This window comes from Cebus imitator, unplaced genomic scaffold (genome assembly GCF_001604975.1).
Source record: "Cebus imitator isolate Cc_AM_T3 unplaced genomic scaffold, Cebus_imitator-1.0 Scaffold43, whole genome shotgun sequence".
Lineage (NCBI taxonomy): Eukaryota > Metazoa > Chordata > Mammalia > Primates > Cebidae > Cebus > Cebus imitator.
Window position 1 is genome coordinate 7,300,541 of NW_016107358.1, and position 27,952 is coordinate 7,328,492.

Consider the following 27,952-nt stretch of genomic DNA (forward strand, 5'->3'; position numbering starts at 1 on the left):
GATGCACCTGTTAAAGTGGTTCAAATGGTGGCATTTCAGTTTCTGAATGTCCTGGGGTTGTCTTGACAATGTCACAACACATTTGGGTCTTGTGTTATCCTCTGGAGGTGGAAAACAAAAGCTGCATTTTCCCATTCAGTAGCCGTTCCTCCCATGTCAGTTCTCATGTGCTCCCCGGGATGAGGACACCTTCCAAAGAGAGGCTTTGCCACGCACCTTTAGGGCTGCTGTCAGAAGGGGGTGCAGCTCCTTGAAGGCTGTCACTTTCATTTGACCTGTCAATGTGGACATCCTCAGTGACTTTAGGAAGAGAAGACTTGGTGTGTGTGGCAGGTTTGAGAGTCAGAGTGGCATGAGCTGAAGAATGAATGGAAAGTGGAATATGGATAATTCTTTTTTTTTTTTTGAGATGGGGTCACACTGTTGCCCAGGTTGGAGTACAGTGGCATGATCATAACTCACTGCAGCCTCTAACACTTGGGCTCAAACGATCCTTCTGCCTCAGCCTCCTGAGTAGCTTGACTATAGGCATGTGACGCTGAGCCCTGCAAATTTAAAAAAAAAAAAAAATTGGTAGAGACAGGGTCTTGTTATTAATACATTGCTCAGGTTGGTCTCAAACTCCTCACCTCAAGCAATCCTCCCATCTTGGCCTCCCAAAGTGCTGGGATTACAGGCATGAGCCACTTTGCCCAGCCTTCCAATTCTTGAAAGAAGTTTTGCTGTGAAGGAAAATTAAGGAACTGGGACAGTAACTGGGGGTACATGAGGACCAGGGGGTAAAAAATTTAAAAATGTTTAAGTTGGGTGACACTAAAGCTTGCTTATACACTGATGAAAATAGTCCGGTAGGAAGAAGTGATGAGTAATTTGTGCAGGAGAGAAAGAGGGGAACTGAAGAGCATGCAGCAGGGAGAGCGTATTCCTATTCCTAGGGAGGCCGTAACACCACATGCTGGGTGGCATAAAACCACATACATTTATTCTCTTACAGTTTTGGAGGTCAGAAGTCCAAAATCAGTTGCACTGGACTATAAATTGTTCAGAGCTGCAGGTCCCTCCAAAGGCTCTGAGGGGGATTCTATTTCCTTGCTTTTTTCCAGCATCTAGAGCTGCTTTTCCTGGCTTTTGGCCCCTTGGTCTTCCAAGCCAGCAGCGTAACATCTTCAGATCTCTTTCTGCTTTTGTTACATCGCCTCCTGCTGTGTAGTCAAATTTTCTCCTGCGTCTCCGTTAGGAGGACACTTGTGATCACATTTAGGGCCCACTGAGATAATCCAGGAGAATCTCTCCAGCTCCCGACCCTTAATTTAATCACACCTGCAGTGTCTTCTTCCGTATAAACAATCAGATGTTTCAGGAATTCGGACCCGAATATGTGTGAGGGGCATTATTCTGGAGGACTGGCCTTTGCTAGGCAGGGATACTGACTTGCTCCTTTGTAGCCAGAGGGAAAGGTGCCTGTGCAGGGGTGTGCAGATTTGGCAGGGAAGGGATAAGGGAGTTCATGCTTTTGACTTCACTTTTCTTAGAAACATGAGATAAAGCTGGCAGCTGACAGGATGGTTACTGAAAGGGTGGGGTGGGGAGGGGCAGCATCAGTGGAAGTATGGAAGCATCTCAGAGACTGGGGCGGCACACTGCCTAGGAAGATGTAGTGAGTTTTAGGGCAGGGGTGAGGAGGAATTTAAGGCTTATTTTTATGAATGTGAAGGAGACGTGCTGCCTGATTGTGCAATTTTTCTCCAGCAGAGTTTGGCTACCTGGTGGAAGGCACAGGGAACTCAGAGACGAAGCTCACCAGCATCTGTGGGGAGAATGCAGCAGGGCAGGAAGTGAAGGCTGAGTTCCATGGGCTGTCACCTGGCCAAGAAGCAAGGGAAGACACAGCAGTCTGTGGGGCTGCGAGGGGATTGTGATTGTAGAAGATGGTGGGGTCGGTATTTCAGAGATCATCATGAGGAAGAAGCGTTGCAGAAATGGGTTTCTTCAGCATGCACATTGCAAGTTGAGGAGGTGCTGGGCAGAGGGGATGCCTTGACTTCAGAGTTTGGAGATGGCATAGATGCTGGTGATGACAAGTGCTCGGGTCTCCCTTTTGGGCAGGAGTTACGGAGGGACAGATAGATGGAGCATCCACCTGGATGCTGAAGATGCCCGGAATGAAAGACAGGAAAGGGGCAGACAGGAACACTGTGAGCCAGGAACCAAAGTCTTCACTGAACGAGGAGCAGTGATGTGGAAAAGTGACCGGAACTGGCAGGGCAGAGGGTGCCATGCCCAGGGGCATCAATTTAAGGAGAGCTGAGGGTTTTGTAGGATTTGGAAGGAGCAATGGGGAACCAGGAAGGCATTAGCCTTACTTCCTGGCTCTGAGGGACTCCAGGTGTGAAAAACGAGCAGCCACACTTGAGAGGGCTCCCAGAACTGTGTTTCAGTTAAAAATGAAAGACACCGATGCTATAAGAGTATATGGTGATACTTGTGGGAATTTCCCAACAGCACCGTGGAAGGGTTTGGGATGTATGAGGTGTTGGAGAACACAGGGATTAGAGTTTGGCAGTAACAGTTATTGGAGAGAATCCCTGGATTTCTAGTGTTGTGAGTTTCACAGGGACACAAAGCATGATGCAACCACATCGCGGAAGGCCTTGAGTGGCTGCCCTAGGAATCAGTATTTCACCCCATAGGCCAAGGCCATGGAGACAGTGGTGCTGTATTGGTCCCAAGCTTAAGCAGCAAACTGTCTTGCTCAAAGGCAGGCTTTGGGAAAATTAATTTTCTAGCCACCTGAATGAAAGAGACTTTTAGGAAGCTACTGCAATAGGCCAGGCTTAGGCTCCGTTCAGGGTATGAGCACCTAGAATGCTGGAAGGAAATTCTGCTTGCAAGAAATACGGTAGGTTTGAATTTTGAGACACAAGGGAAAAGAGCAAGCACTGCAAGATGCCTTCCATGTTTCAAGCTTAAGTGGCTGGGAGAACAGGCTTTGGAGGGAGATGGATGGTTTTGGTGTTTGGTAACCCATGGTTAAAGGTTCACAAGTGCCTGGGCCTAAGGCAGGAGCAGAATAATGACAGGTGACACAGTGGGCCCTTCCCCTGTTGCCAAGCAGGGAGTTAACTACCTGGGGCTTCCTGGATTGAGGATAATCAAAGAGCAGGCAGGATCCCGGAAAGCAACCCGGTGATTCTCCCTAATTTAGCCTCAGATCCCCGGGGTAGGGCTGGAACTTTCGATTACCATCTGCTATAAGGTGTGTGTGCAGGTGCGAGTTATGAGGTGCCGGGCGGGGATGCCTTCCGGCCATTCCACAAGGCTGAGTTCAGCCAGAGCAGGCATGCTGTCATCCGTTTTAGTAACCGGGATAAATTAGGGCACAGTAGGACTCCAGCCAGTCCTGCTAGAGCCTTCTTGTCTAGAAGAGGCCACTTTGATCTTTCCTCTTCATTCATTCATGCAGGGCAGGGGTAACCAGCAAGGGGTTCACCTCGGGTCTAGAATCACAGCTGAGCTCGGGCCAAGAATCTGACTCATTCAGGTGCAAACCGCACCGTCTTTTGCCCGATTTCCTACATTCTGCTGACAGCAGCTGTTTCCTTCCTTTGGCCTGAAGTCCCGGGGTGCTTGCGTGAGCTGAGATTAGCTGAGGCTAACCGGCCTCTCCGTGGCTTCCCGCTGGCCTCATCGTTCCTTCGTGTGTTCGCCGTCGCTCAGAGCGGAGCGGGCCCTTGGGGAACGGGGCGAGGGCCTGGGTTGCGGAGGCGCAGGTGTTCACCGGGATGGGGGCGAGCGGTCCCTTAGCGGGAAGCGCAGGGGGCGGGTCTCGGAGGCTCTCCCGGACTCGGCCCCTCGCGCCCGCCCTTCCCCGCCCGCGCGCTGACCCGGGCTGCGGGCGTGTAGCGGGCGCGCGCCGGCGCGTACCGGCGGGCGTGGAGAGGAAGGGGCGCGGCCTCTCCGGGGCGGGGCGCGGGGCGGGCGCTGCGAAAGGACCGGCGGCCGCGGCGAGAGCGCGCCCAGCCCAGCCGCGATGCCCGGGCGCCCAGGACGCCTCCTCCCGCCGCTGGCCCGGCCGTCGGCCCTGACCGCGCTGCTGCTGCTGCTGCTGGGCCATGGCGGCGGCGGGCGTTGGAGAGCCCGGGCCCAGGAGGCGGCGGCGGACGGGCCCCCTGCGGCGGACGGAGGGGACAGGCAGGACCCGCACAGCAAGCACCTGTACACGGCCGACATGTTCACGCACGGGATCCAGAGCGCCGCGCACTTCGTCATGTTCTTCGCGCCCTGGTAACGCCTCACTCGGCGCTTTGGGGGTGTGGGGGGCGTGAGGCGCGTGGGCGCCGCGGGCTGGGGGTCCCGGGCCGGGGGCCACGTGGATGCCTACGGCTCCGGCCAGGGGCGTGCGTGCTCCGGGCGCGGGGCCGGGAGCGCGGGGACGCTGCGTTCTCGGGGCCCCGGCTGGGGGGTGTGGGGCGCGGGCGCCGCGGCTCGGGGCCGGGAGCCTGGGTCTGCAGGTGACCGAGGGCTCGGGACTCCGGGCTCCTGGCCGGGGGGCGTGGGCGCAGCCGGCCGGGCGCTCGCGGCTGACGTGGCGCTCGGCGGCCGGGGCGGTGCGGGAGGAGGGGGCGGTCCCCGAGGGGACAGCTGGGAAAAGCCCGCCCCACGCAGCGCTCCGGAGCTCAACCACCTTTTGCACCTCGGCACCAAGGGTGGGGAATGTGGGGTCGTCCCCTTTTCGGGGAGCCGGGAGTCCAAATGTCACCCCGCGGTCCCTGCCCTGCGCCCCAAACTTCCTGTGCCGGCCGGACGCGCGGCCTGCCCGTGGGCCACGTGCACTCGCCGAAGCGGCCTTGCTGCTGCCGCGGCCACCGGAGTCGGCTGGGACACAGACGGGGGGGCACGTCCCCTTCCAGAGGCTTTAACTGAAAAACGGAACTCAGGAAAGTGTGTTTGCCCACTTTGTGCGTGTTTTGCGGGATAGGAAGGAGTGGTCCAGGCAGAGGAGCGTTGCCGAGCTACTCCGGGAAGACCAAAGCAGTGCGAATTCTGGGACCTTCCCCCCCCCCCCCCCCCCCCCCCCCCCCCCCGCCCCCCCCCCCCCCCCCCCGCAGCTCAGGGTGGACGTGCTCTCTGCTCTGTGGCCGGAGCCCACTGGTCCTCAACTCCAGGGTGTCCTTTCACCTCCCCCTGCTCTCTCGGGGCTAGGTCACTTGTTTATGTGTGAGATCGGAAAAGCCCCTCCGTTGAGCAGATGGTCCCTCCTGCATTGGTTCTCTGGGCGGGGTTTGGTGTGGGCCTCACTACTGACCTGAGAGACCCCTACCCTGGGACTCGCCCCACGGAAGGGCTTCCTGTCATTCACACAAGCGCGTGCACTGCTTTTCCTGCCAGCGCCGGGATGCTCCTTGGAAGGGAAGTGATTACGGGCCAGGGCAGAAAGCTGTAATTTTAGGACTCAAGACCTTTGAGAGGCTGGAATGGCCTGCAGGTGCTTGTTGTAGAACTTGGTATTCTTCCCCAGAGCTCAGCAGAGGCTCATTTGGGAAAGGGATGTAGGAAAGAATAGAGAAAAGGTACCCTAAGAAAAATGGCCAGTTCAGAAATTGTACCTTCCAAACTGGGAGAAACGTTTTTCTCTTAACCCCTGTACTCAGGCTGTTATTAGCGTTTCAGTGCATTTGGAGTCAAATCAACTTTTTGGGCCAGTGTGGGTTTATTAACTGTATGAAGTACATTGTGTTTCAGATTCCCAGGAACCAACTGATTAGAATTTTTAGAACTACCAATGGTGTTGAAATTACTTTGTAACATAAAACAATCAGGCAATATTAATATTTTCTCTCTGTACAGGAGTATTCTCAGAGCAACGATTTCAATTAAATATACTACTTAATTGGAGCCCATTTGAGTGGAATAATTCTGTCCTTGGGTTTTTTCTTTCTTCATTATTTGTTTCTTTTAGAGCTGTGATCTTGCTCTGTTACCCAGCCTGAAACACAGCGGTGTGCAATCGCAGCTCATTGTAGCCTCTAACTCCTGGGATCAAGTGATCCTCCTGCCTCAGCCTCTGGAGTGGCTGTGACTAAGGCGCAGGTTACCACACCGAGCTTATTTTTGTTGTTGTTGTAGTTGATAGAAACAAGAGTCTCGCTATATTGCCCAGGGTGGTCTCAAACTCCTGGCCTCAATCAGTTCTTCTGCCTTGGCCTCCTAAAGTGCTGAGATTACAGGCATGAGCCACCGCAGCCTGTTCTGTACTTTTTAAAAAGAAAAACTGACATGTAGATGTAATAAGTTTCTGCAGCCAAAGGGATTTTAATTTTAGAAACTCTGCAATAAATACCAGCTAGTCCTGGGCTGAGTGAGAGAAAACTGGCACGTCAGGGCACTTGGTATTAAGTAAATTCCTTTTTCATTGTATGTGGCATTAGACATTTAGGTGGATGCTCCCAGAAAAAGTAACTATGTTTTTATTTGTTGGCTGCTTCATAGTCTACTACAAATATTTAAACAGAGATAGGTGGGTTTCTATGGTGGTGATTAAGTTGGACTTTTGAGAGGGACCTTTCAGAAACTGGAGATACTGCAGTAAGGCTCAGGAGTCTGAGGAAAGGAGGCTGAGGGGGCGGACAGGTCAGATGGGGGTCAGCAGGGGCAAGACCCAGTAGGACCCACAATAGCTGGAACAACACCTTGGTGAGTGTAATGCTGAGAACAGGGTGGTCTCTCTGGAGGGGTCTGGGCAGGAGAGGGAGGCAGGTCCTGGAGTAGTGAGCTGAGCGTTTGGAGCTCAGATAGAACACTCAGTGGACTCCCCCTCAACACACACATATGTTTCTCCAGTTTCAGTTGCTGTGGAATGGTGAAAGCCCATGTGTGATTAGAGGGCTGGGGCCCCTATAACAAAAACATTGATCTGTGTATTTTTGCCCGGAACTTGGCAGCTGCAGCGTTGTCCTACTGCTGTAGATTTTGTGCCAACATCAGATCACAGCTTCTGTATGACCAGTTTGTGAGTCACTCTAGACCTGGTGGCAATTAGGTCAAGATTTGGACCAGGTAGCTTTGCTCTAGTTCTTGGCCACAGGCTACCTTGCGAATGCAGCTGGCTGTCTCAGAGCTGGGTTCTGTGCCGACTAGATAGCACCTGTAGCCCCGTCACAGCCAGGGCAAGGGCACGCCCAGTTTGGTGATGGCCCAGGATGCCCAGTTTTGACTTAGTGCACAACAAACTTATTTATTGTTTATTCTCATTCTTAATCTAGTCTTGTGTTTTCACACTAAAACAACAGAAGCAAAACAAACCTCATCAAGATTGCAGAGAAGTTCTAAAGTTCCAGAATGAGCATCTCTGATCAAAGCCTCCTAGGGTCAGAACTGCCCTTGACAGTCCCTTCGGAAGGTATCTTGTTGGACACTACCCCAGTCAGTCAGTAAGTCCTCACTGCCAGCATTTCCGCCAGCATTAGAACTATCATGACTTCTTTGGTTAAATACCAAACGGACTAGTTCTCAAACCTGTGCCTTTAGGTAGTAAGGTCACACTTAAACTGCAGTCGCGTAGATCCTCACGCCATGAGAAGCATGCAGCAACTAAGCCAGTTGAGGAACAAAACCCTCACATCTCCCAGCTGGCACCCCCTTCAGGGTTCTGTGGGAATTGTCTTTTTTTTTTCTTGTTTCCTTCTCACACACACCTTTGTCAAACTCACTTTGTTGAATCTACAGAAGTTAAATCTGCATGTAGTTTCACTATGGTTTTTGTTTTTGTTTTTTTTTCTTTTTGTAGCTGAGTGTCTCATAAAGCAGGGATTTTCTTAGTTGGCCAAGAAAGTGCTCTTTAGGGAAGATACATTAGCTTGAAGCAGGCTTTTTCAGTGCTACCTTTAAATCTTTTTTTCTTCTTATGAGGCAAAATCTCACTCTGTCACCCAGGCTGGAGTGCAGGGATGTGATCATTGCTCACTGCAGCCTCAAACTTCTGGCCTCAAGTGATCCTTCTGCCTCAGCTTCCCAAGTAGCTAGGACTGCAGGTGTGTGTCACCACACCAGGCTAGTTTTTAAAAATGTTTTATAGATGGGGTCTCGCTGTGTTGCCTAGGCAGCCTTGAACTCCTGAGTTCAAGCAGCTTTCCTGCCTCAGCCTTCCAAAGTGCTGAGATTACAGGCATGAGCCACTGCACCCAACTTAAATTCTTGTTTTTGAGGTAATCTGTCAGAAAAGAAAAAGAGGTTTTTATTAAGAAATTATTTCGGGGAAGAGGTCACAATTCTAAGTGTTGGTGTTCTTATAAGCAAGTGTTTCTTAAAAACATTTTAAAAAGCAATACAGCAAAGTGGTTACATTGTAGGCATCAGTGTGTACATACCATGTTAAAAAAGAAAGAAGCCCATGTGTCATTATGCTGTGGGATTGCAGTTGAAACTTGGGATAAAGTTTCTAGGGCTGTGTCATTCAGAATTGGAATACGGCACTGTAGATATACTGTCCTGAGAACGTAGGAAGAGTTGTGATCAGCTGTATGACTCAAGAAGATGTAGTGTTGGGAAAGGTGCTGATATCCTCATGAAATGTGAAGTGTGGCAAGAAGCCTAATTAATATCCTATTTTAAATAATAGGCGATTTAAAAATATGTGTACATAACTGAATTCACACAATGAATACTAAAAACAGACATTTGCTGACTTCAACCCTAGAAGTTTAGGTGGCCACAAACTTTTTTTTCCTTCTCATTGGAAAAAATTGCAGTTAAGTTTTGAGATTGCCTTGTATTTGTGGCTATTTGGTTACATGGTGGAGGAGACTTGACTGATAAAAGTAGCAGGTACAGCAGGAAGTGCAAAGCTACTGCCCACGGGAGGCATAGAGGAGCTTTCCAGAAGGGCAGGAGAAGAGATGGGCACTGAACATCCTGGGGAGTCAGGGCAGACTTGCTGGAGGAAGCAGCACCCAAAGCAAACCTGAAGGGCAGACAGAATTAGCTAGGTGCAGTTTTGGGAGGAAGTGTCAGAGAGAATGTGTCTCAGGTCCCAGGGCCAAGCCAAGCTATAGGTCTTTGGGAACACTGCAGGTGCTGCGCAGGGCTCAGGAGTAGGCTGCAAGGCAAGGAAGTCAAGGGGGAGGTCAGCAGGGCCAGAACAAGTAGGTCCAGAACAACACTTTGCTAAGTTTAATGTTGGGACGATGCTGAGATTTAGTGCTGAGAACAGGGCAGTGACTCTGGAGGGGCGGGAGCAGGGGAGGGAGGTCCTGGAGTACTGGTCCAGGAGCTGCCATCTGCCATGGCATAAAGAAAGGGCTGAGAGCCCCATTGCCCCCTGAATAGGGCTGAGGGTGCAGGCCGGCCACCCTGTGACCTGGCACTCAGTGTGCTTGTACTCTTGCTTTGTTTCAGGTGTGGACACTGCCAGCGGCTGCAGCCGACTTGGAATGACCTGGGAGACAAATACAACAGCATGGAAGATGCCAAAGTCTACGTGGCTAAAGTGGACTGCACAGCCAACTCCGACGTGTGCTCCGCCCAGGGGGTGCGAGGATACCCTACGTGAGTCGGAAGGAAGGGGGCACCCTTCCCAGATGGTTCCTGGCAACGAAAGTCGTAGTTAAACTTTTGGTAACTTCCTTTGTAGTTCTAAGGAGTGAAGAGATACTAAATTTAAGCAGGCAGTCCCTATGATTAGGGAGAAATTGCATTTAATGCTGTGTCTATTTTAGATGCCTTTTGTACTCCGGAAAACCTTTAATTCATCAGTGTTGGGTTTAAAATGTTCACTGGTACATTTATAAGAGAATGCGTTTGCAAGACAAAAATGGTGGTCTCCCTGAGATCCCAGCATGCTGGATGTTCCCTGGTACATTTTACACAGTGTGCAAAGACTGTCATCAATTCTGGCTTGCTTTTATCGGCGACTCTTATTCTCAAACACCCTTCCTATAGTCACTTCCCGTGTAACTCCCGCAAGGGCTGTTTCTGTTGGAAAGAAGTATAGAGTCTGACAGTCGATGATACTTACTTCCTTGACAGTTAAGAATTTTTTTTGGTTATAAGAAGTAGAAATTGAAACGTTCTCAGTTCTAGAAATAGAATTGTTCTCTTACTAAACAAAAAGAAAGGACTGTTTAAAAGGCTGTGGAGGAACCTCTGAGACCCAGCTCTGGGGGTCTGGGGTCTGTTTCTGTTGTGTCTCCCTTGAGATGATGTCTTTCTAGACCTGTATCTCTGTTTGCACGGAAGGGCCCACTCCTGACTGGGCCTGCTTGGCTGGAGTGTTCGTTCCAGGAATAGTCACTGTGGCCAGGGAAAGAGGAGCTTATAGCAAGACACATGCCCACTCATACCCTGTGCCAGGTATTGGAGGGAAAAGCCGTTCTTGAAAAAAGAGAAGACGCTGTTTCTGAAGGAGGTGGAGGGTTTGCCACAGTCACTCCGTTGCTGTTGGTTTCAATTGAGGAATGAAGTCAATTCAATACAGTTCAGTGCTTAATTGAGTAATAGAGGGGGCCATCAATAAAGCATAAAATTGGAGCTTATCTTCAAACCTGGGAGGCGGAAAAGTGGAGGGAGCCCTAGGCTTGAACCTAGAAGTCACAGTCAAATCCCAGCTCTACCATTTACTTAGCACATAGCTCTGGCCTCATCTTTAACCTCTAAGTAAGGTGATCCCCCAGACAGTGTTATGGGACTTACATGGTATGTGTGCAGACACCAATCTGAGCACACCCAATACATGTCAGGCTTTTCCTACCATTTGGAAATGTGGGCATTTCCTCAAAGGACTCTGGAATTCTTGGTCTTTAGTGACTGCTTGCTAATATAAGTGCCATAATTTGGGTTTACTTTAAATCGGATCAACGGAGATAAAATTGTCTACTAACTGTATCTACGTAAAAGCCTTCAGTATTCAGTGCTTCATACCATTGCCTTTAAAGTACGGATCAATTACATCCTAAAGAAGCAGGTAGTGAGCAGAGATGAGGGCGAGGAGGTCAATGCGTACCTGTTGAAAGCCTGTTGCTTTCAAGGTTCAGAGGCAGCAGGGGTGGGCTGGCTGTGGTGTCTTTCCACTCTTAACCTGCTAACCTTAATCTGTGGCCTGAGGCTGTGTGTACCACAAACCATGTCACAGGGAAGGTGACAACAGGACCTGTGAGGGAGCTGAGAGTGGTATGTGTTATGGGGCTTCAGAGAAGGAAGTGAAGAGTTCCGCCTCAGCCTGGCCGTAACAACTATAGGCTGCAATATCAGCCATTCCATAGATGATATTCCCCAAATCCCAGCACATATTTAAAAAGTCACAAACTTAAAAAGGCCCGTGTTGGACCATGTGTTTAGATTTTTAATGAGAAGATCTGGTCTCCCCAAGTAAACCATGGGCTAGTTTTGTGTTATTGAAAAGAACAAAAATGAGTCTACACCACTCTGAACACAGTTTGGGAAGGAACCTCTGTGCCCATCACTGCCCTGCAGAAGTTCCTGAGAACAGATGATTTTCCCCCAGAGAATGCAGGAGGTGGAATGTGCCATATGAAATGTGGTGACATTGGGGCATCTGGAGATTGACTTGGGTGAGCTTTTACTCCTCTGAGAGAGCACCCATCCCACAGAGTGGTTGTGAGGCCTGAATCAGACCATGGCTGTACCTGCCTGAGCCCAGGTGTGTGTCAGGACATCAGCTTTCATGTCATTCTTCCCTGGCAAGTGTCACTGGAGTAACGGGTTGGAGGGGAAGGGAGTGTGGGTTCCCATGCTCCCTAGAGATGGCTGGCTGTGCCCAGAAAAATGTTTCAAGGTCTTCCTGTTGAGCCATTGTGAATCATTACAGCAGGGCAGGACTGAAGGAGGAAACCACCTGTGTTAGTTTCCTGGGCTGCTGTCGCAAAGTTTCACAAACCAGGCGGCCAGAAACAATAGAAATGTATTGTCCACAGTCTCCGAGGCAAGAGGTCCTAAATCAAGGAGCCAGTAGGGCCGTGCTCCCTCTAAAACCTATGGGAGAATCCTCCATTGCCTCATCCTGGCTCCTGTTGGTTTCCTGGTCATCTTTGGCGTTCTTTGGCTTATAGACGCATCACTTCCATCCTCTGTCCTCATGTGGCCTTCTCCGTATGTGTGTGTGTCCAAATTAACCCTTCTTGCAGGGACACCAGTCATGCTAGATTTGGGCCCATACTGATGACCTCATTTTAACTTGAATATCTCTCTTTAAAGACCTTATTCTAAATAAGGTCAGCCTTCTGAGGTTGATGGTTATGACTTACACAGATGTGTTTTACAGGACACTGTTCAACTCATAATAACCTCTATAGTAGTAGAACTTTCAACGTGTTATTTGCCAAGGTGACACCTACATGGGAATTTTCTCCCTGCTGTCTTCTTGAAAGAGGAGACTCAAATGCCCATGTGGAGGCTTGGTAATGGCAGAAATCTGGGACAATACTTTGTTTGGGCATGTACTCTGTGGCCCAGTCTCCGTCACCTCCTTCACCTCCATCAACAGTGAGAATTGAAGTCAGATTCCCCAAACCAACCGGAAGGTCTGGACCAGACTTGCCCACTCTATCCCTGGGCTCCGTGAACTTACTGAGGAACAGTCTCAGACTTGAGCAGGTTAGAAAGATTTTCAGGCCAACAACAAGAAGAGGTTTTTTGTGTTTTGTTTTTTGTTTTGCTCAAATGAATAGCAAATCACAAAAAAATCACAGGCTAGGTCTTACTGTATTTTACTTTTAGCAAAGAAACAAGGAATGAGTGTGACAGTACCTGGTCCTTTCTGATATTCTGAGGATCCACCCGTTTCCCTTCCCGAAGCCCGTTGATGAGGAGGCGGGTTGGAGACAGAGCCATGCAGGAAGAAGTTTCTGTTTCTCTGGGTGTGGAACACACCGGTGAGAGCCCCGGGAGGTGCCGGGCTAGGTGAGGGCAGTTGTCTTTGTTACCACAGACTTTGCCCTTGCTTATCATGTTGAACTTTGTGAAGTAGCTGGTGTACTGACTGAATCTAGTGAAGTTTGGCTGTTTTTGGTGGTTATGAGCATCTAAGCTGCTGAGGAAGCTGGGTGTCTATTCAGCAGTAGGGACACGTTAGGGGCCTTATGTAAGCCCCATCACACTGGTGATCTTAGGTTCTGCATAAGGCCATTATGCCCATTTGAATTTCAAAGCCTATTCTAGCCATGTAACTTCATTTTAGGGAGAATTAGCCATTTTTTATGGACTGAATGTTTGTGTCCCCCAGAATTCATATGGTGAAATCCTAATCCTTGATGCTGGCATTAGGAGGAGGAGCCTTTGAGAGGGGAGTGGGTCATTAGAGTGGAGCCCTCAGGAATGGGGATACATACCTTATCAAAGAGGCCCCAGAGAGTTCGCTTGCCCCTTTTGCCATGTGAGGACACAGCAGGAAGATACCATCTGTGAACCAGAAAACCCTCACCAGACACTGACTCTGCGAGCACCTCGATCTCAGACTTCCCAGTCTCTAGAACTAGGCGAAATCCGTTCTTCTGTTTCTAAGCCACCCAGTCTGTGGTCTTCTGCTACCACCATTGAACTAAGACGCAATTCAAACCTTCATGTCTGATTTCTACATAAATTGGCTTCTTACAATTCTGATACTATACATGGGGCATCCACTCACAAAATCCACATACGTGCTGTAGAAGTGGCAGGGGTGTTTTAGATGAGTAGGCTTGCCAACAAATGGTACTCCGTTAGTACCTTCTGTTAGCAGTCACATTTTTCCCTGTCCTTGACACCTTCTGTGAATTTTTATCTAGAGCACGTTTTCCCATGACTGCTGGGGTGATCCAGGAACTGGGAGTGTTAATTTCATCCTCTGGTGCTGTCTTTTGCTTATGGTTAAAGGGCCAGCTCCTATATCCTCTCTGTAGATTCCTCCAGAGGCCACGATTTGTAGGAAAAAGAAGATTCCTTCTCTGTGGGGAGATGAATGGACTGCGTCAATCAATGCCAAGGTCGTTCTTATAGTTGGACACGAATTCTCACAGCAACTGGCTATTCATGCTTTGCAAGAGTTGTGTACCTGCCAGGGTGGCCTGGAAGAATACCGCTATTGCAAAACAACACTGTATCTACTGCAGTCCTAATTTGAACACGTACACAACAACCACTGCTGAAGCTGAGAAAACATAACAGTACCTTGCAGGGAAGGCCAGGGACTGCTGCAGAGGAGCACTGAATACTTGCAGCTTGGGGCTTCAGTCACAGCATTAGGCTGGAAGTTCTCACCTCATTTTTATTTTCCTTGAATAAAATCAGAAACTTCTAAAAGTTTAGGATTAACAATGTATTAGCTCCTGGAACGTTATTTTTGTTTCCTTTTTGAGTTTTATCAGAGAGGAGCAGATATGTGTCTGGCTGCAGCCTCTTGACAGCCCATTTTCTGATGGTTTTACTAAATGAGTTTGCTCTTTGATAAGGCAACTCTCTTTTTGCCCTGTCTAATCCTTTGTTACGCTTTCAGCTTAAAGTTTTTCAAGCCGGGCCAAGAAGCTGTGAAGTACCAGGGTCCTCGGGACTTCCAGACACTGGAAAACTGGATGCTACAGACGCTGAACGAGGAGCCAGTGGTGAGTGCCTCCCTCTCTTCCTGTCTACATCTTTGGGGTCATATGTAACAGGGCAGAGACCAGCTGAGGTGAATGATTAAGGCTGCCATTTTAAAGCAACTTTACTTTTTTTTTTTTTTTTAAGAGCTCATTGATATTATAGGTAAAGATGAACTTTTACGAAAACTTTTTGGTATGGAGATACTGAAATGTACACAAAAGTCAAGAGGAGACTAGGCCCTCAGCTTCAGCAGTTACACTGTTTGGCTGTGGTGTTTGTCTTCCCCACCACCCTGTGCCTTGTGTGGCTGTAGTCGCTCTTTAAGGAGGCCGCTTGTGGAGTCTCACAGATGAGCACTTGGTCCTTGTTAACACTGCCACCCTGCCACTGTCACAGGTAATACAGTTCACAACTGTTCCCAGCATCCAGGACTGCCTCTTGACCACCTGGGGTCAGGGCCGGGCCCAGCCCAGACTCTCCTGTCCAGGCTGGCAGTGCAGCCTCCTCCCATCCCCCTAACCTTTGACCTCCACCACCTGCAGCCTGCCGGCTCGGGCTGAGCCCGCCAGCTGTACCTGTAGCATGGATCCTTCCTTTTCTTCTCAGTGCTCAGTCCCCAATCCCTGATGGGCTTTGCTTATAACATCATTTCATACCATGAATCCTCTGTGTCTTAATGCACTTCCTGTACTAAGGCTAATGTCAGGAGATTGTAGATGCTTAGCATGTTATGTACTAAAAAAAATTCATAATCTTCCCCCTCCCCAGTTGGTGTTGGAAGTCTTCATTGGGTCATAAAGCATCATGATCATAAACCACTGGTTAAGTGTCCCTTTGTGGGTGGTGCCTTCTGATCAATGCCGAGCGCTCAGGCCCCTGGAGGCCAGGTAGACCTGGTGGGTCATGCTGCTGTGTTGGAGAGGGCCTAGAAAGATGCCCGTGTTCCTACGTTGTAGGATCCTGATAAGCTAGGAAGAGCATCTGACGTCTTTGTAATTTCAATTTCAATAATTACCTAAGACTGACTTCTTGTATCAACTAGGCACCCACTGATTTGAAGCTGTTCTGTGGACCACGTGTGTCCACTCGGTTCATGGTGGTCTGTGGACCACGTGTGTCCACTCGGTTCATGGTGGTCTGTGGACCACGTGTGTCCACTCGGTCCATGGTGGTCTGTAGACCACGCGTGTCCACGCGGTCCCTTTGAAGCTTTGCTGCTTACTGGTGCCATTTTCTAGTGTGTCTGTGTGGCTCTTCTGCTCTGCCCCATCTTCTCTGATGATCTAATCAGAAACTTAGCTGCTGATTCAGTACTTCTATCCCTCACCTGTGAAGATGCTCTTAACTTGGTTGGGTGCAGTAGCTCACGCCTGTAATCCTAACACTTTGGGAGGTCGCTTGTGGAGTCTCACAGATGATCACCCAAGGTCAAGAGCTCAAGACCAGACTGGCCAACATGGTGAAACCTCGTCTCTGCTAAAAATACAAACATTGGCCGGGTGTGGTGGTGGGCGCCTGTAATCCCAGCTACTTGGGAGGCAGAGGCAGGAGAATGGCTTGAACCCGGGAGATGGAGGTTGCAGGGAGTTGAGATCATGCCATTGCTCTCCAGCCTGCACAACAGAGCAAAAACTCTGTCTCAAAAAAAAAAAAAAAGACTCTCTGAACTGTATGGTTGAGACTGTTGGTGTGTGATGTGTGTCACTGAACCAGAGACTTACCTAACTTTAGCTGAAAGAGAAAACCACAGACCTCTCCGAGAGGAAATTTGCATCTTTGTCTGACAAGAAAGCTGGATGAGCAGGTGTGACTTTCATATAGATTTAAATTTGACATTGTTTCCTTTATGAAAATATTCTCTTTGTGGGGACATGTATATTGGATGGTAGGAAGCCAATTTAAAATAATTTTCACCAAAAAAAAAAAAAAACCAGTCTTCTATGATGGCTTTATTCAAGAAACCAACAGCCAGTATCAGGATGGCAGAAAGACCTCATGTTACCAGCCCATTTCCCTCAGTGGAGGTGGCACCTTCACATGCAGGTTGGGAAGGGCTGAGAGGCCAAGTTTCAGATTCTGCAAAGGACTTTCTGTCTTCGCAGTGTGGGAGCACGATGGCCCCCCATGCCACCCTGGAACCACAGTGCTTGCCATATTTTAGTGTCTCCCAGCAATAGGAGGTCCCAGATAATTGCCAGAAACAATGACAATGTGCCTTATTGTGGAAAAGTTTAAGTATGCAAACTTTATACTGCAAACCAGAATTCAATTTGAATTTAGCTTTTTAAGTGAAAACTTTAAAAAAAAAAAAAAGTTCTTTATCTGTATACCTAAGTAATTTAGTGCATACATTTTTAAATGTTCATGTGGGATAAGTTTAGATTTTTTATTTTTTAGTGTGGCAATATTAAACTCAAGACAATTTGTCATATTGTACATTGTTGGTTTTTTTGTTTGTTTTTTGTTTTTTGTTTTGTTTTGTTTTGTTTTTTTGAGACAAAGTCTCACTCTGTCACTAGGCTGGAGTGCAGTGATGTCATCTGGGCTCACTCACTGCAACCTCTGCCTCTTTGCAGTCTGCCTCCTGGATTCAAGTGATTCTCCTGCCTCAGCCCCCCGAGTAGCTGGGACTACAGGCACGCACCACTATGCCCAGCTAATTTTTGTATTTTTAGTAGAGACAGGGTTTCACCATGTTGTCCAGGTTGGTCTCCATCTCATGACCTCCTGATCTGCCCACCTTGGCCTCCCAAAGTGATGGGATTACAGGCATGAGCCACCATGCCCAGCCCATTTTGTACGTTCTACTGCAATTTTTATATTTCCATGTTTGTGTTTTTTCTTGAACAGTTACATAAATGTGTTTCATCTCATTAATTGATTTTATATAGTTATGTGGTCTTTATATTGATCATGTCTTACGTGGATTTGCCATAATTCAACTCAAATTCTGTCAGTGGATATTTAGGTTATTTATACTTTTTCTGTTATCAGTAATGCTGTAGGGAACAAGTGTATCTTTGGAAAGGACGTTTCCCTCTCCTGCGTGATACTTTTAGAATATAGTATTCCCAGACATAAAGTTGTAAGGCCAAGAATAAAAAAAACAAGATCATTTTTATGGCTTTTGATGAATATTGGCAGGCTGCTTTCTTAAGAACCATATCAGCCTATGCCGCCGCTGTAGGGCGAGACACGGCCCATTTCTGGGATGCACTGTGGTGTTCCCATGCCAGGGACTGCTCTGGAGTCTGCTGGGAGCTCAGGAAGCAACTAGGGACCCTGCATGTGCCATAAATGAGCACTTCATACCGAAAGGCTCTTGAATGTCTCATGGAGAGTGGCGCACAGTGTTTGATTTCACCTTATGTGAACTCACTGGCTGTTCACTTAGCCATCCTTCCCTGGGGCATTCTTTTGTGTGGGTATTTAGCACTTTGAAAGTCTTGACATGCTCGCAGCAGAAGAGAAACTCTATGGTTCTTTATGATTCCAGCCCTGCACAGCTTTGAACTGTCGGCACTTTACAAGCCTTTAACAACTTAGCTTGGATGTCCTTTGTAAAAGGAATATGAACCCCCAGATAAAAGCTGAGTAATATATACTCATGTGTCTGCAGCAAAACACTGATTCCATTATCTTTCCCTCATGTCTGGTTGCTTTGGTTGGAAGCCACAGCTGTACCTGGTCTGAAAAGTTGAGAAATGCAGAATTGTGACTAGACAGTTGCACACATGGCTGTCTGTTTGGGTCCTGGCAGAAGCATCTTGTGAAAAGCCCCTTTTCCCCCCTTTCTGTATGAGACTTAGTCATGGGAATTACATTCTTTCTTAAAGGTGCAGCTTATGTTCATACCATGGTTTTCTCTGTTGCCTTTCATTCACCTGCATTTTCCTTCTCATCACTTCCTTTTCTCTCTGATCCCTCTTACACCTTGTGTCTTCCTCACAGTTTTCCCTGTCATTTGTGTGAAGTAAGGCTAACCAGGCCCTCCTGCCCCGAGAGTTTCTCATTCTCAGCTTTGTCCATTTTGCTACCCTAGTGTCTGTCTCTGTTTGTTTTTTGAGACAGAGTCTCATCCTGTTGCCCAGGCTAGAGTGCAGTAGCACCATCTCAGCTCACTGCAGCCTCCACCCGCTGGGATCAAGTGATCCTCCCACTTCAGCCTCCCAAGTAGCTGGGATATCACCATGCTCAGCTAGTCTTAAAAATTTTTTGTAGAGATGGGGTCTCGTTCTCCTGCCTAGGCTGGACTTGAACTGCTGGGCTCAAACAGTCCTCTTGCCTTGGCCTCCCAAAATGCTAGGGTTATAGGTACAAGCAACTGTGCTGGGCACCCTGGTGTCTGCAAGTGCTGACCCCTTCAGAATACGTCCATCGGGCGTTGTATTTTGTATTCTATGTGAAATCTCCCTGTACGTTTCAAAGAAGAGGACAGGGTGTAGGGTGAGACTGCCCTTTACATTGTTTGCTCTGTTTGGTTGGGTTGTGAGGAAGGGACAGCTGTCACTTGGCTGTCCTAGAGCCTCAGACCTAGAGCTTTTGCCGAGGGTGAGGCTGGCGAGAGGCTTTTTGCTGAAGCATCCTGAGGGCTTGACGAGGTCCATTCCTGACCTGGAGTCACTCAGCACAGCAGCGTCATACAAAGGTTCCAGGTCGTTGGGTGAGGACGGCATCTGCAGGAGGTTCCCCACAGACACAGTCACCTCCTGGATGGTTTCCCTCTGTCTCCGTTGTCAAACCCATCACTGTTTTATTTCCTCCTGTTAGACACCAGAGCCAGAAGTGGAACCACCCAGAGCCCCTGAGCTCAAGCAGGGGCTGTATGAGCTCTCAGCGAACAACTTTGAGCTGCACATTGCACAAGGTAAGGGGGACGTCCTGGTGCCAGCTTCAGAGAACCACTATTACTCCTTGGCATGCTGGGTTTTTCCTTCCTGCCACTCAAGGGCTGTTAGCAGCATCAGTGTTGCTGAGAAGGGGTGGCTGTCTTCAGGACCTGTTGGGACTGTTGTTCAGTGCACCTCCTCTTCACATGGTTCTCCTTTTGTCTATGCCCTTACAGAAACACCAGGTCTCATGCTAAGCACACATTACCCACACCCTAGCTGGACAGTGCATCCTTGGATAAGAGTGTTTATTTACAGGTTCACCTCATTTTATTGCTCTTTGCTTTATTGCACTTTGGAGATACTGCATGTTTTACGGATTGGAGATTTTGGCAGCCCAGCAACTGGCAGGTCTCCCCGTTTTCCCAGCAGCATGTGCTTACTTTGTATCCCTCTGTCAGCATCTTTTTAGCAATAAAATACTTTTTAATTAAGATACATTGTTTTTAAAGAAATAATGCTGTTGCACATTTAATAGACTATAGTGTAAACATAACTTCAGTATTCACTAGGGAAGCAAAAAATTTGTGTGACTTGTTTTATTGTGATATTAGCTTTATTGCAATGGTCGGAAACCAAACCCACAGAATCTCAGAGGTCTGCCTGTGTATTAATGGTAATCATATGCTTAACGACCTCAGGCAGAAACAAAAGCTGCTCCCTATCTAAACAGAATTTAGACTGGGCACCATGGCTTATGCCTGTAATCCCTCCACTTGGAGAGAACAAGGTGGGAGAATTCCTTGATCCCAGGAGTTCGAGATCAGCGTAAACAAGACCTTGTCTCTATAGAAGATTAAGAAAAACATTAGCTGGGTATGGTGGCACATGCCTGTAGTCCCAGGCACTCCAGAAGCTGAGGTGGAAAGATCACTTGAGCCTGGAAGGTCAAGGCTACAGTGAGCTGTGATCACGCCACTGTACTCCAGCCTGGGCGACAGAGCGAGACCCTGTCTCAGAAAACAAACAAAAACCAGAATTTAATGGCCCCATTACATGAATCAAATTACTTACTCTTTACACGTAAAAGATCTTTCTGTACCACATCCCACTTTTTGAAAATAGTCTCCTAATATCAGAATGATCCCCATAAAATTTTCAGTGTGAATACCCTAAGTCTTCCTTTATTCACACATAGATGTGTCTCAGAAAACTTGGCTCAACACTAAATGACTTGAAAGCAAATTTGGCTTCCTGGCCAGCTCCCTCTAGCAAATGCTACCATGGAGAGAAATCCCCTTAGAAGGCTGGTTTGGAAACGTGAGAAAGGATTGCCTCTGGCCTTGTGACTTGTACCTGCTGGGAGTCAGAGCCCCTCCCCCACCACACTTACTGTCCACAGTACCTTATCGTGAGGCCTTCAGCCTTTTCCCGTTTTTGTTAAAAGTTGTTATGTCATCTGTACCAGTGCTCTGGCCACCCCTCGGCATGCTTTCCTCTACAGGAATGCGTTTTCAGCTGGGGTTGGCTTGGGCTCTATGCAGGATGTGTTTATAGACCGACTCCGGCGGGCCACTCTGACAGTGGGTACCTGCCACAAAGCAGTGTCGCGTAGGTACCAGGGTGGCTTCCCATTAGTACTCTGATTGGGTTCCTGGAGAGCCTGTCTCCACCTTACAGTGCAGGGTCTACCATGCACCTGCACATGGTGTTTAATGGAAGTTGTTAACTTTTAAAGGAAGTTTTTCACCATTTTTTTCAAATGCATCATTGCCGTGCTGATGAGGCAGCAGCCATGAGCTTTAGCGTGGCAGAGTCCTGCCCAGAGGCCACGCACATGTCCACTGGTTAGTTCTCTCCCCGGCCACAGCATGCTTTCAGTTTGTTGTCAGCCTGATGTCAGAGTAGAACAGACTAAACACCATCTGTGTCCAGAGAATGATGCTGTGAGGGTTTGATTTTTATTTTTTCCTTGCTCCTAGCCAAGGGGGTGATATTTCATTTTTTAAACTTTTTTTAATGGTAAAATATAATAGAAAACAAAGGTAGGGCTGAGTGAATTTTTATAGAATGGTCACACTGTAACCACTGTCCAGTTCAAGAAATGAAACAGCCAACCTCCCATGCCCCATCCAGGGCACAGCCTGCCCTCCCTTCCTCTCGGAGAAGGCACTTTGCTGACATTTGTGGACACCACTTGTATTAGTTGTTTTCACACTGCTGATAAAGACATACCTGAGACTGGGCATTTTACAAAGGAAAGAGGTTTAATGGAGAACTCACAGTTCCACGTGGTGGGGGAAGCCTCACAACCATGACAGAAGGCAAGGAGGAAGAAGTCACATCTTAAGTGGATATTGGCAGGCAAAAAGAGCTTGCGTAGGTAAACTCCCGTTTTTAAAACCATCAGATCTGGTGAGACTTATTCACTATCATGAGAACAGCATGGGAAAGACCCATCCCCAAACATCTCTTTCTTGCTGGGGACGTAGGTGGTTTGACCTGTAGAGCTCCCCGTGGTCCAGACTTTGCTAATTGTATCCCTGTGGTGTGTTCTACATGTTTCCCTGATTTCTTCATTTCCTGTAAATTGGTAGTTGGGTCTGGGGACAGAATCAGTTTCAGTGTGATGTTTTTGGGGGGTTTAGGAAGACCTCATAGCTGGTAGGGGTACAGAACGTCCGGTTGTCTCTTTGGGATGTGGGCAACCATGACAGGTTGCACGTGGGTCCATTCATTCATTAGGGCTGCCAAGTGCTGAGACTCATTAAAGCGTCCCTTCATTTTTTAAGCAAGAGAAACTCACCCTCTTTTATCACCTGGTTATTCAGTGGTATAGTCATATAGGAGAGGCAGGAGCAATGCCTGATTCTTTCCCTTTCTTATAGTTTTCCAAGTAATGAGTTGATTGCTGATTGTCCATCAAAGATGACAAATTTGGTTTTGAGTATTGTTTTGAACTCATGAATAGAAACACATGTGATGGAGTCCCTTTGTACCAATTAAAGTGCTCATGCCGTACTGAGATTTGCTAAGCAGGACAAAGATCTGATTCTTCAATTAACTCTCTAGTGAGGTCTGACATAAATTACAGTTCCTCTTTCCCCCGTCTCTGCCCTGGCTCTCCATTCCAGGCGACCACTTTATCAAGTTCTTTGCTCCATGGTGTGGTCACTGCAAAGCTCTGGCTCCAACCTGGGAGCAGCTGGCTCTGGGCCTTGAACATTCTGAAACTGTCAAGATTGGCAAGGTGAGTGAAAGCCCTTATTAAACTGGAAATGGACTGCTTTGGGCTGGATTAATTAGCAGAGTGGCCCATTATTCATTCTGCATGCAAAGTCGCAAACTTGATTTATTAATTCCATTTAGTGTGCCACTTGATAATTCATTTCACCTTCACAGATGGCAGCTTAGTTTTGAGTTTTCCTGGCTTTTCCACAGCCTAGAGATAAATTATGGCCTCGGCTGCTTTGTTTATTTTGAAGAGATGGCCAAATCTGAATTGGCAGCCCCAGAGCCTGTTCTGCAAAGATACGGGGGTAGAGCCTTGTAGAATGTTCACTGGATGAACTTGGAGACCATCCATGTTCGACCTCACCCAGGAGCACTCTCTAAAAGGACCCTGGCTCTGTGCTCACCCACGCACGCAGAAGACCCTCTTTCAGTTTGCACTGTGCCTGGGATTCTTTCCAGCATTTCCCACTTTATACAGAGAAGCCAAGAGTGATGTCTGACAACTTCTGTGTGACTGGATTTTCTGGAAATATCCAGCGCAGCTCCAGGAACATGAGACACTTTTACTCTTGTCCACTTTCCAGCACCCACCAGACACCATGCACAGATTTCCTTTCTTAAAAATCTCATTTTTCTACCTTGCCACGGGGCCGATTTGTATACAGAAGTAATGCTGCATGTCCAGGAATGAATGATAGTTAATAGTATGATCTACCTGGGATGGGGAGATGGTCAAAAGCGTAAGCCTGGGGGTTGGGTTGACCTGGCTGGCTGACCTTGGGCAAAACCTGTCTGTGCCTCGGTCTCCCCCTTTGCAAAACTGAGCTAAGATCTACTGTGTGGTATCCACGCAGATGAAAGTACATTGCTTAGTATGATGCTCAGCATGGGGGAGATGCTTAGTAAATTGTAATCACTTTTGATGTCAGTTAAATGGATTTTTCACTGTTGCCTCTTAAACATGATAATGCATACTAATTATACATGTTATGATTATCAGTTTACTGAACATTTTGGGGAAGTAATTATAAAATAATCTTGTCTACTATCTTTTGCTACTCCTTGTATCCTTACTTTAAATGATTATATGAACATGTATGGGAGATTATTTTTGGTTTATGGCCATAGAGGATCCTAGCAGACCCAGGCATGAGCAGACAAGTCTAGGTGGCCATGCTGAAGCCCTTCATCCCTGGCACATGTGGCTGGGTTACACTGGCCCCTTAAAATGCTTTCCTCTCCCAACCTTGGGCTGAGGCTCCCTGTACTTCAGTTCAGCACCTTAGCTGCTCTCTGACGGGTCTTAGGTGTTGAAATAATATTTTTACCCTCCTTTGCTGACATAGTGAAAAACAACTTAGTCCTGCCTATTTTAGTGCTGGTAGAAAATAAAAAAGAAAGCAGTGACTTAGAGCAAGATGTTTCATGTAAATGTTGGACAAGCAGAATTTTTATAAGATTTAGATGAAATAAAAAGCTTGAAGAGCTGTGATTGTTGGTAAATTTGTAGAGTTAAGGACAGATTATAATCTTGACATCTTTTCAGTCTTACCTTTATTATATACCAACTACTTCTTTTTAAAACTCACTCCTTGCTCCCTCTTGATTTTAAAACCCTCTAAGTTTGAGCATAAGTTCTAAGCCGGCATGTGAACTGGTCTTGGTCCTAGTTGCCGACAGCCAGGCTAGCCCCCCTCCCGCTGCCCACATCACCGCCACCAAACGTCAAGCCAGGGCCCTGACTCCAGCTACCGGGTGCTGACTTAACTTGCTCGAGTTAAAATGTTGCCTCCTAAAAATTGGCATGTTTAACTGAGCTATTAATACAGTAAATCTTCTCTCTAAAGTAAATCTCTTTTCCTTGCTCCCTTTTAGCTCAGGGATATTTTAGCGTAGAATTCTCTTCAAAAACTGCACCTTGCTGGCAGAGTTGCTACAGAATCAATCTGGATTTTGAAAAGAATATTTGTAAAGTACAAAGCATCCAGTAGTCCCATTAGCAAAAAGGTTCATGAAGAAACTGACTGGGAAGTTGATCTGCCTTTTATTCCCAGGTTGATTGTACACAGCACTATGAACTCTGCTCCGGAAACCAGGTTCGTGGCTACCCTACTCTTCTCTGGTTCCGGGACGGGAAAAAGGTATGTCTGCACTTCTGAGAGTTCTTCATCTCTTAACCCCAGCAGGCTGAGCTATCAAGTGGTTTAATGGGTACAGCGAATTGCCAGTCTTAATTGTTAGGGCATTGGTTTGGAGGAATGTGAATTATAGAGCAAAGGTCTTTCTCTTAATTGATAAGATTTGGGTTGTGGAGATAAATTCATTTGTTACACTACCTTAAAACATTTCAGTGGCCCAGGTTATCACTAGAATAACCCAGATCTTACAGTCATAGGGTAACTGTGCTCCGGTCATGAACACAAACCTTCAGGCCTTTGAACAGAGCTAAGGCTTGTGCTTCATCTGGTTCTGCCCCTCTCCCTTCTTCCCTGGCCGATCGTCAGCGGCTCAGAGTTCCCCATCAGCCAACGGCTCACTGGCAGGCCTCCGCCCGAGACTTCTGGATGCATAACCCCGCAGAGCGAAGAGGGGCCTGTACTGTTCTCTCCCCAAAGCCAAGGCATTTGGTTATCCTCTGTACATTCCTGTCTAAATACAAACATGCACATTTCACGCGGCATGTGCGCCACAGCTAAGACAGCTGGGAGATCTGACCTAGGCAAGCAGGGTTTGGAAGGCTTCAGTGATTCAGAACACCTAAGTGGACTCACTCAGCAGTGTGCCTGTGTCTCGGACAGGTCGATCAGTACAAGGGAAAGCGGGATTTGGAGTCACTGAGGGAATACGTGGAGTCACAGCTGCAGCGCACAGAGACTGGAGCTGCGGAGACCATCACGCCCTCAGAGGCCCCGGTGTTGGCAGCCGAGCCTGAGGCTGACAAGGTGGGTGCCTGCTGGGGTCAGGATCCCCATAAATGGCCCATGGCCCCCCACCTGCCCACCCTCAGCCTTCTCAAATGCTTTGAGACAGTTTGAGGACAGAGTCATTCTGGTGGTTGACTATAGCTGCATTTTCAACATTTTTCATCGACTTTTGCATGCGCTCAAGGGTAAATGTAAACAAAAGCTTCCCTTTTAAAACCATGAAATAGATGTGAGACAAATCCCAAGACAATACTTGGTATCAAAAATCTCTAGAGAATCCTTTCTTTCTGCTTCATTCATTTTAAAGGATGACTCTGCTCGGCAGGTTTCTGCTGTGAAATCTTGGCTGCTGGCCCTGGGGCCGTGATTCTGTTCCTGACCTTGCTCCTGGCATTTCCCTTTGCCCCTGTTGTAAAGACCCCTAGAAGAACCACAGCCAAGAGGCCATCCACAGCCATCAGGCCAGTGACTGTAGATGTAACCTGCTTAAGGCAGTCCTGACGTACCGAGGAATTTCCTTCCTTCACTCAGGTAGCAGGAGGTTTTAGATTCATTTGTTCTGCTTTATCAAGCCCTTGTTATGTTACAAGCCCTTGTTATGTACTAGGCCACCAAGAAATTAAGACTGGTTTCCTGCCTCTGAAGCATACAGGTCTCTGAGGCAACTGGGGAGAAGACACACAAGCCAACGGCAGGGGCCTGGGGCAGAAGTGTGCGCAGGGCTGGTTGCTGGAGAGAGGTGGGGGCAAATGGGCAGGAAGTGTCCCTAAGGAGCTGATGGACGGATCTGTGTTGGACAGATAGGCTGGGCAGAGCTGCCACTGAGGGGCTGCACCAGCAGAGGCGCAGCCCGAGAATCAGCTGGTGTTTCCACAGGGCAGGAGCTGGGGCGGAGAGACCAGGGTGGGAGATAGGTTGGGATGCTATGTAGGATCCGTGAGAATAGCAGAGGTAGGAGCTGGAGTTGGGAGGATGTGGGTGGCCGGCTAAGGATTATGAAGTGTATCCCATATTCACAGGGAGCCCATGGAGGTTTTGTGCAGATTGGGGTTGTAGGAAGGATGACTGGCATGCACGCGAGCTGGAGGTGGGAAGCTGCTGAATGAGGCCATTAAAGATGACGAGCCCCACACTGCAGCTGTGACTGCGGGATGGTGAGGGAAAGAAAGACAGCATAAGGAGTCCAGCCTGCTGCGCGCAGTTTCCGCAGTGGGGAAGAGAGTAGGGAGGGAGGGAGGGAGAGTCCTGGGCGAATCTGATTCCTGTATATCTGCTGGAGGATGGTACTTGGCACAGGGGCGGGGCCAGAGTGGGAGGACGGTGATGAGCTTGGTTTTCAAAGTGTTGATCTTCAAGGCTGTTGGCTGTGTGGGTGGCAGTGTCCAGTGGCAGTTCAGTCCATGAGCCTGGGGTTACGGCAGGAGGTCTGCACTGGACGAGAGTGCTCGTGTCATCCTCTTCAGGTAGAAGCCACTCCTTGAAGGCCAAGAGTTTGATTTGGAAAAACCAGTGGAGCCACAAACCCCCTCCTTTCCGGGTGGGTCTGCATGGAGCCTTCTTACCCCCACACCCCCGTCCCTAGTTGGTCTCTCATAGGTCAGGGATGGCCTGGGTGTTTAAAAGTTGACGTTGGTTGAAGAAGTAAACAGATGATTTTGTAGTTGTTAGGACCGCATAGGTAGGAGGAGTGTATGTGTCATGGTGGTTGCAAAGGTCATCCCAAATTGAGTGTAATTATATACCGTGGATGTTTTCGTCACAGCACCATTTCTATTTATAATACAGTTTTCTACCATTAAGTGGGTCTTTTCAGCGAGTGCGGCGTCATGTTTCTGGACATAAAGATGGTAGTGTTCCACAGTGGCCCCGCTTGGCCCCCGTCACCGACATATGTTACTCGATGCCAGACTCAAATGGAGCAGCCCTGGTACACTTAGCCACATGATAAATCATCCCATTCCTGCTCTCAGGGGAGAATCGCAGATCCATTTTTGGAGAAACACATAGACGTCATTCTGTAAAGAACTGTCAAGAGAGAATGGCTTTAAAGCAGACTGCCATGTAGCACCTTTCCCTTAAATTCTTCAGCCAGAGCCTCCATCAGCATTTTTCGAATTGACCTAAAACAGGCTGCTTTCCATTTTTATGTTCAGTGTAAAACAGATATCATTGCCTGCGCTATGGTAAGTCGCTTCCTTCTGTTGCATAGAGGATGTCACGAAGGGTGAGAGGCGAACAGGGTGGCCAGTGAGAAAAGCTGCTGAGGATCAGACTTCACTGGTGTCCTGGAAACTCCAAGCCTGGAGGTGCAGACTCAAGCCTTGGACACCCAGGGCTGCCTGGTCTACACCACAGAGCCCTGGAAAGTTGTCAGAATAGTGGCCTGGGGATTTTCAA

General features: G+C 48.2%; 1 protein-coding gene across 2 annotated transcripts in view; it reads left to right on the forward strand.

Annotated features, from left to right (window-relative positions):
- Positions 1-3,998: 3,998 nt before the first annotated feature.
- TXNDC5 (thioredoxin domain containing 5) overlaps positions 3,999-27,952 on the forward strand; it is a 28,655-nt gene continuing 4,701 nt past the window's right edge. Inside the window, exons 1-7 of one of the 2 annotated variants that reach the window (XM_017526737.2) lie at positions 3,999-4,284; positions 9,394-9,543; positions 14,483-14,588; positions 19,339-19,435; positions 22,532-22,647; positions 24,686-24,772; positions 25,430-25,573. In XM_017526737.2, the coding sequence (XP_017382226.1) occupies positions 4,031-4,284; positions 9,394-9,543; positions 14,483-14,588; positions 19,339-19,435; positions 22,532-22,647; positions 24,686-24,772; positions 25,430-25,573 (954 nt within the window). In that variant the 5' untranslated portion in view covers positions 3,999-4,030. Of the gene's footprint in view, positions 4,285-4,681; positions 4,942-9,393; positions 9,544-14,482; positions 14,589-19,338; positions 19,436-22,531; positions 22,648-24,685; positions 24,773-25,429; positions 25,574-27,952 lie in introns of those variants that run through there. The other variant, XM_017526739.2, reaches the window with a different exon arrangement.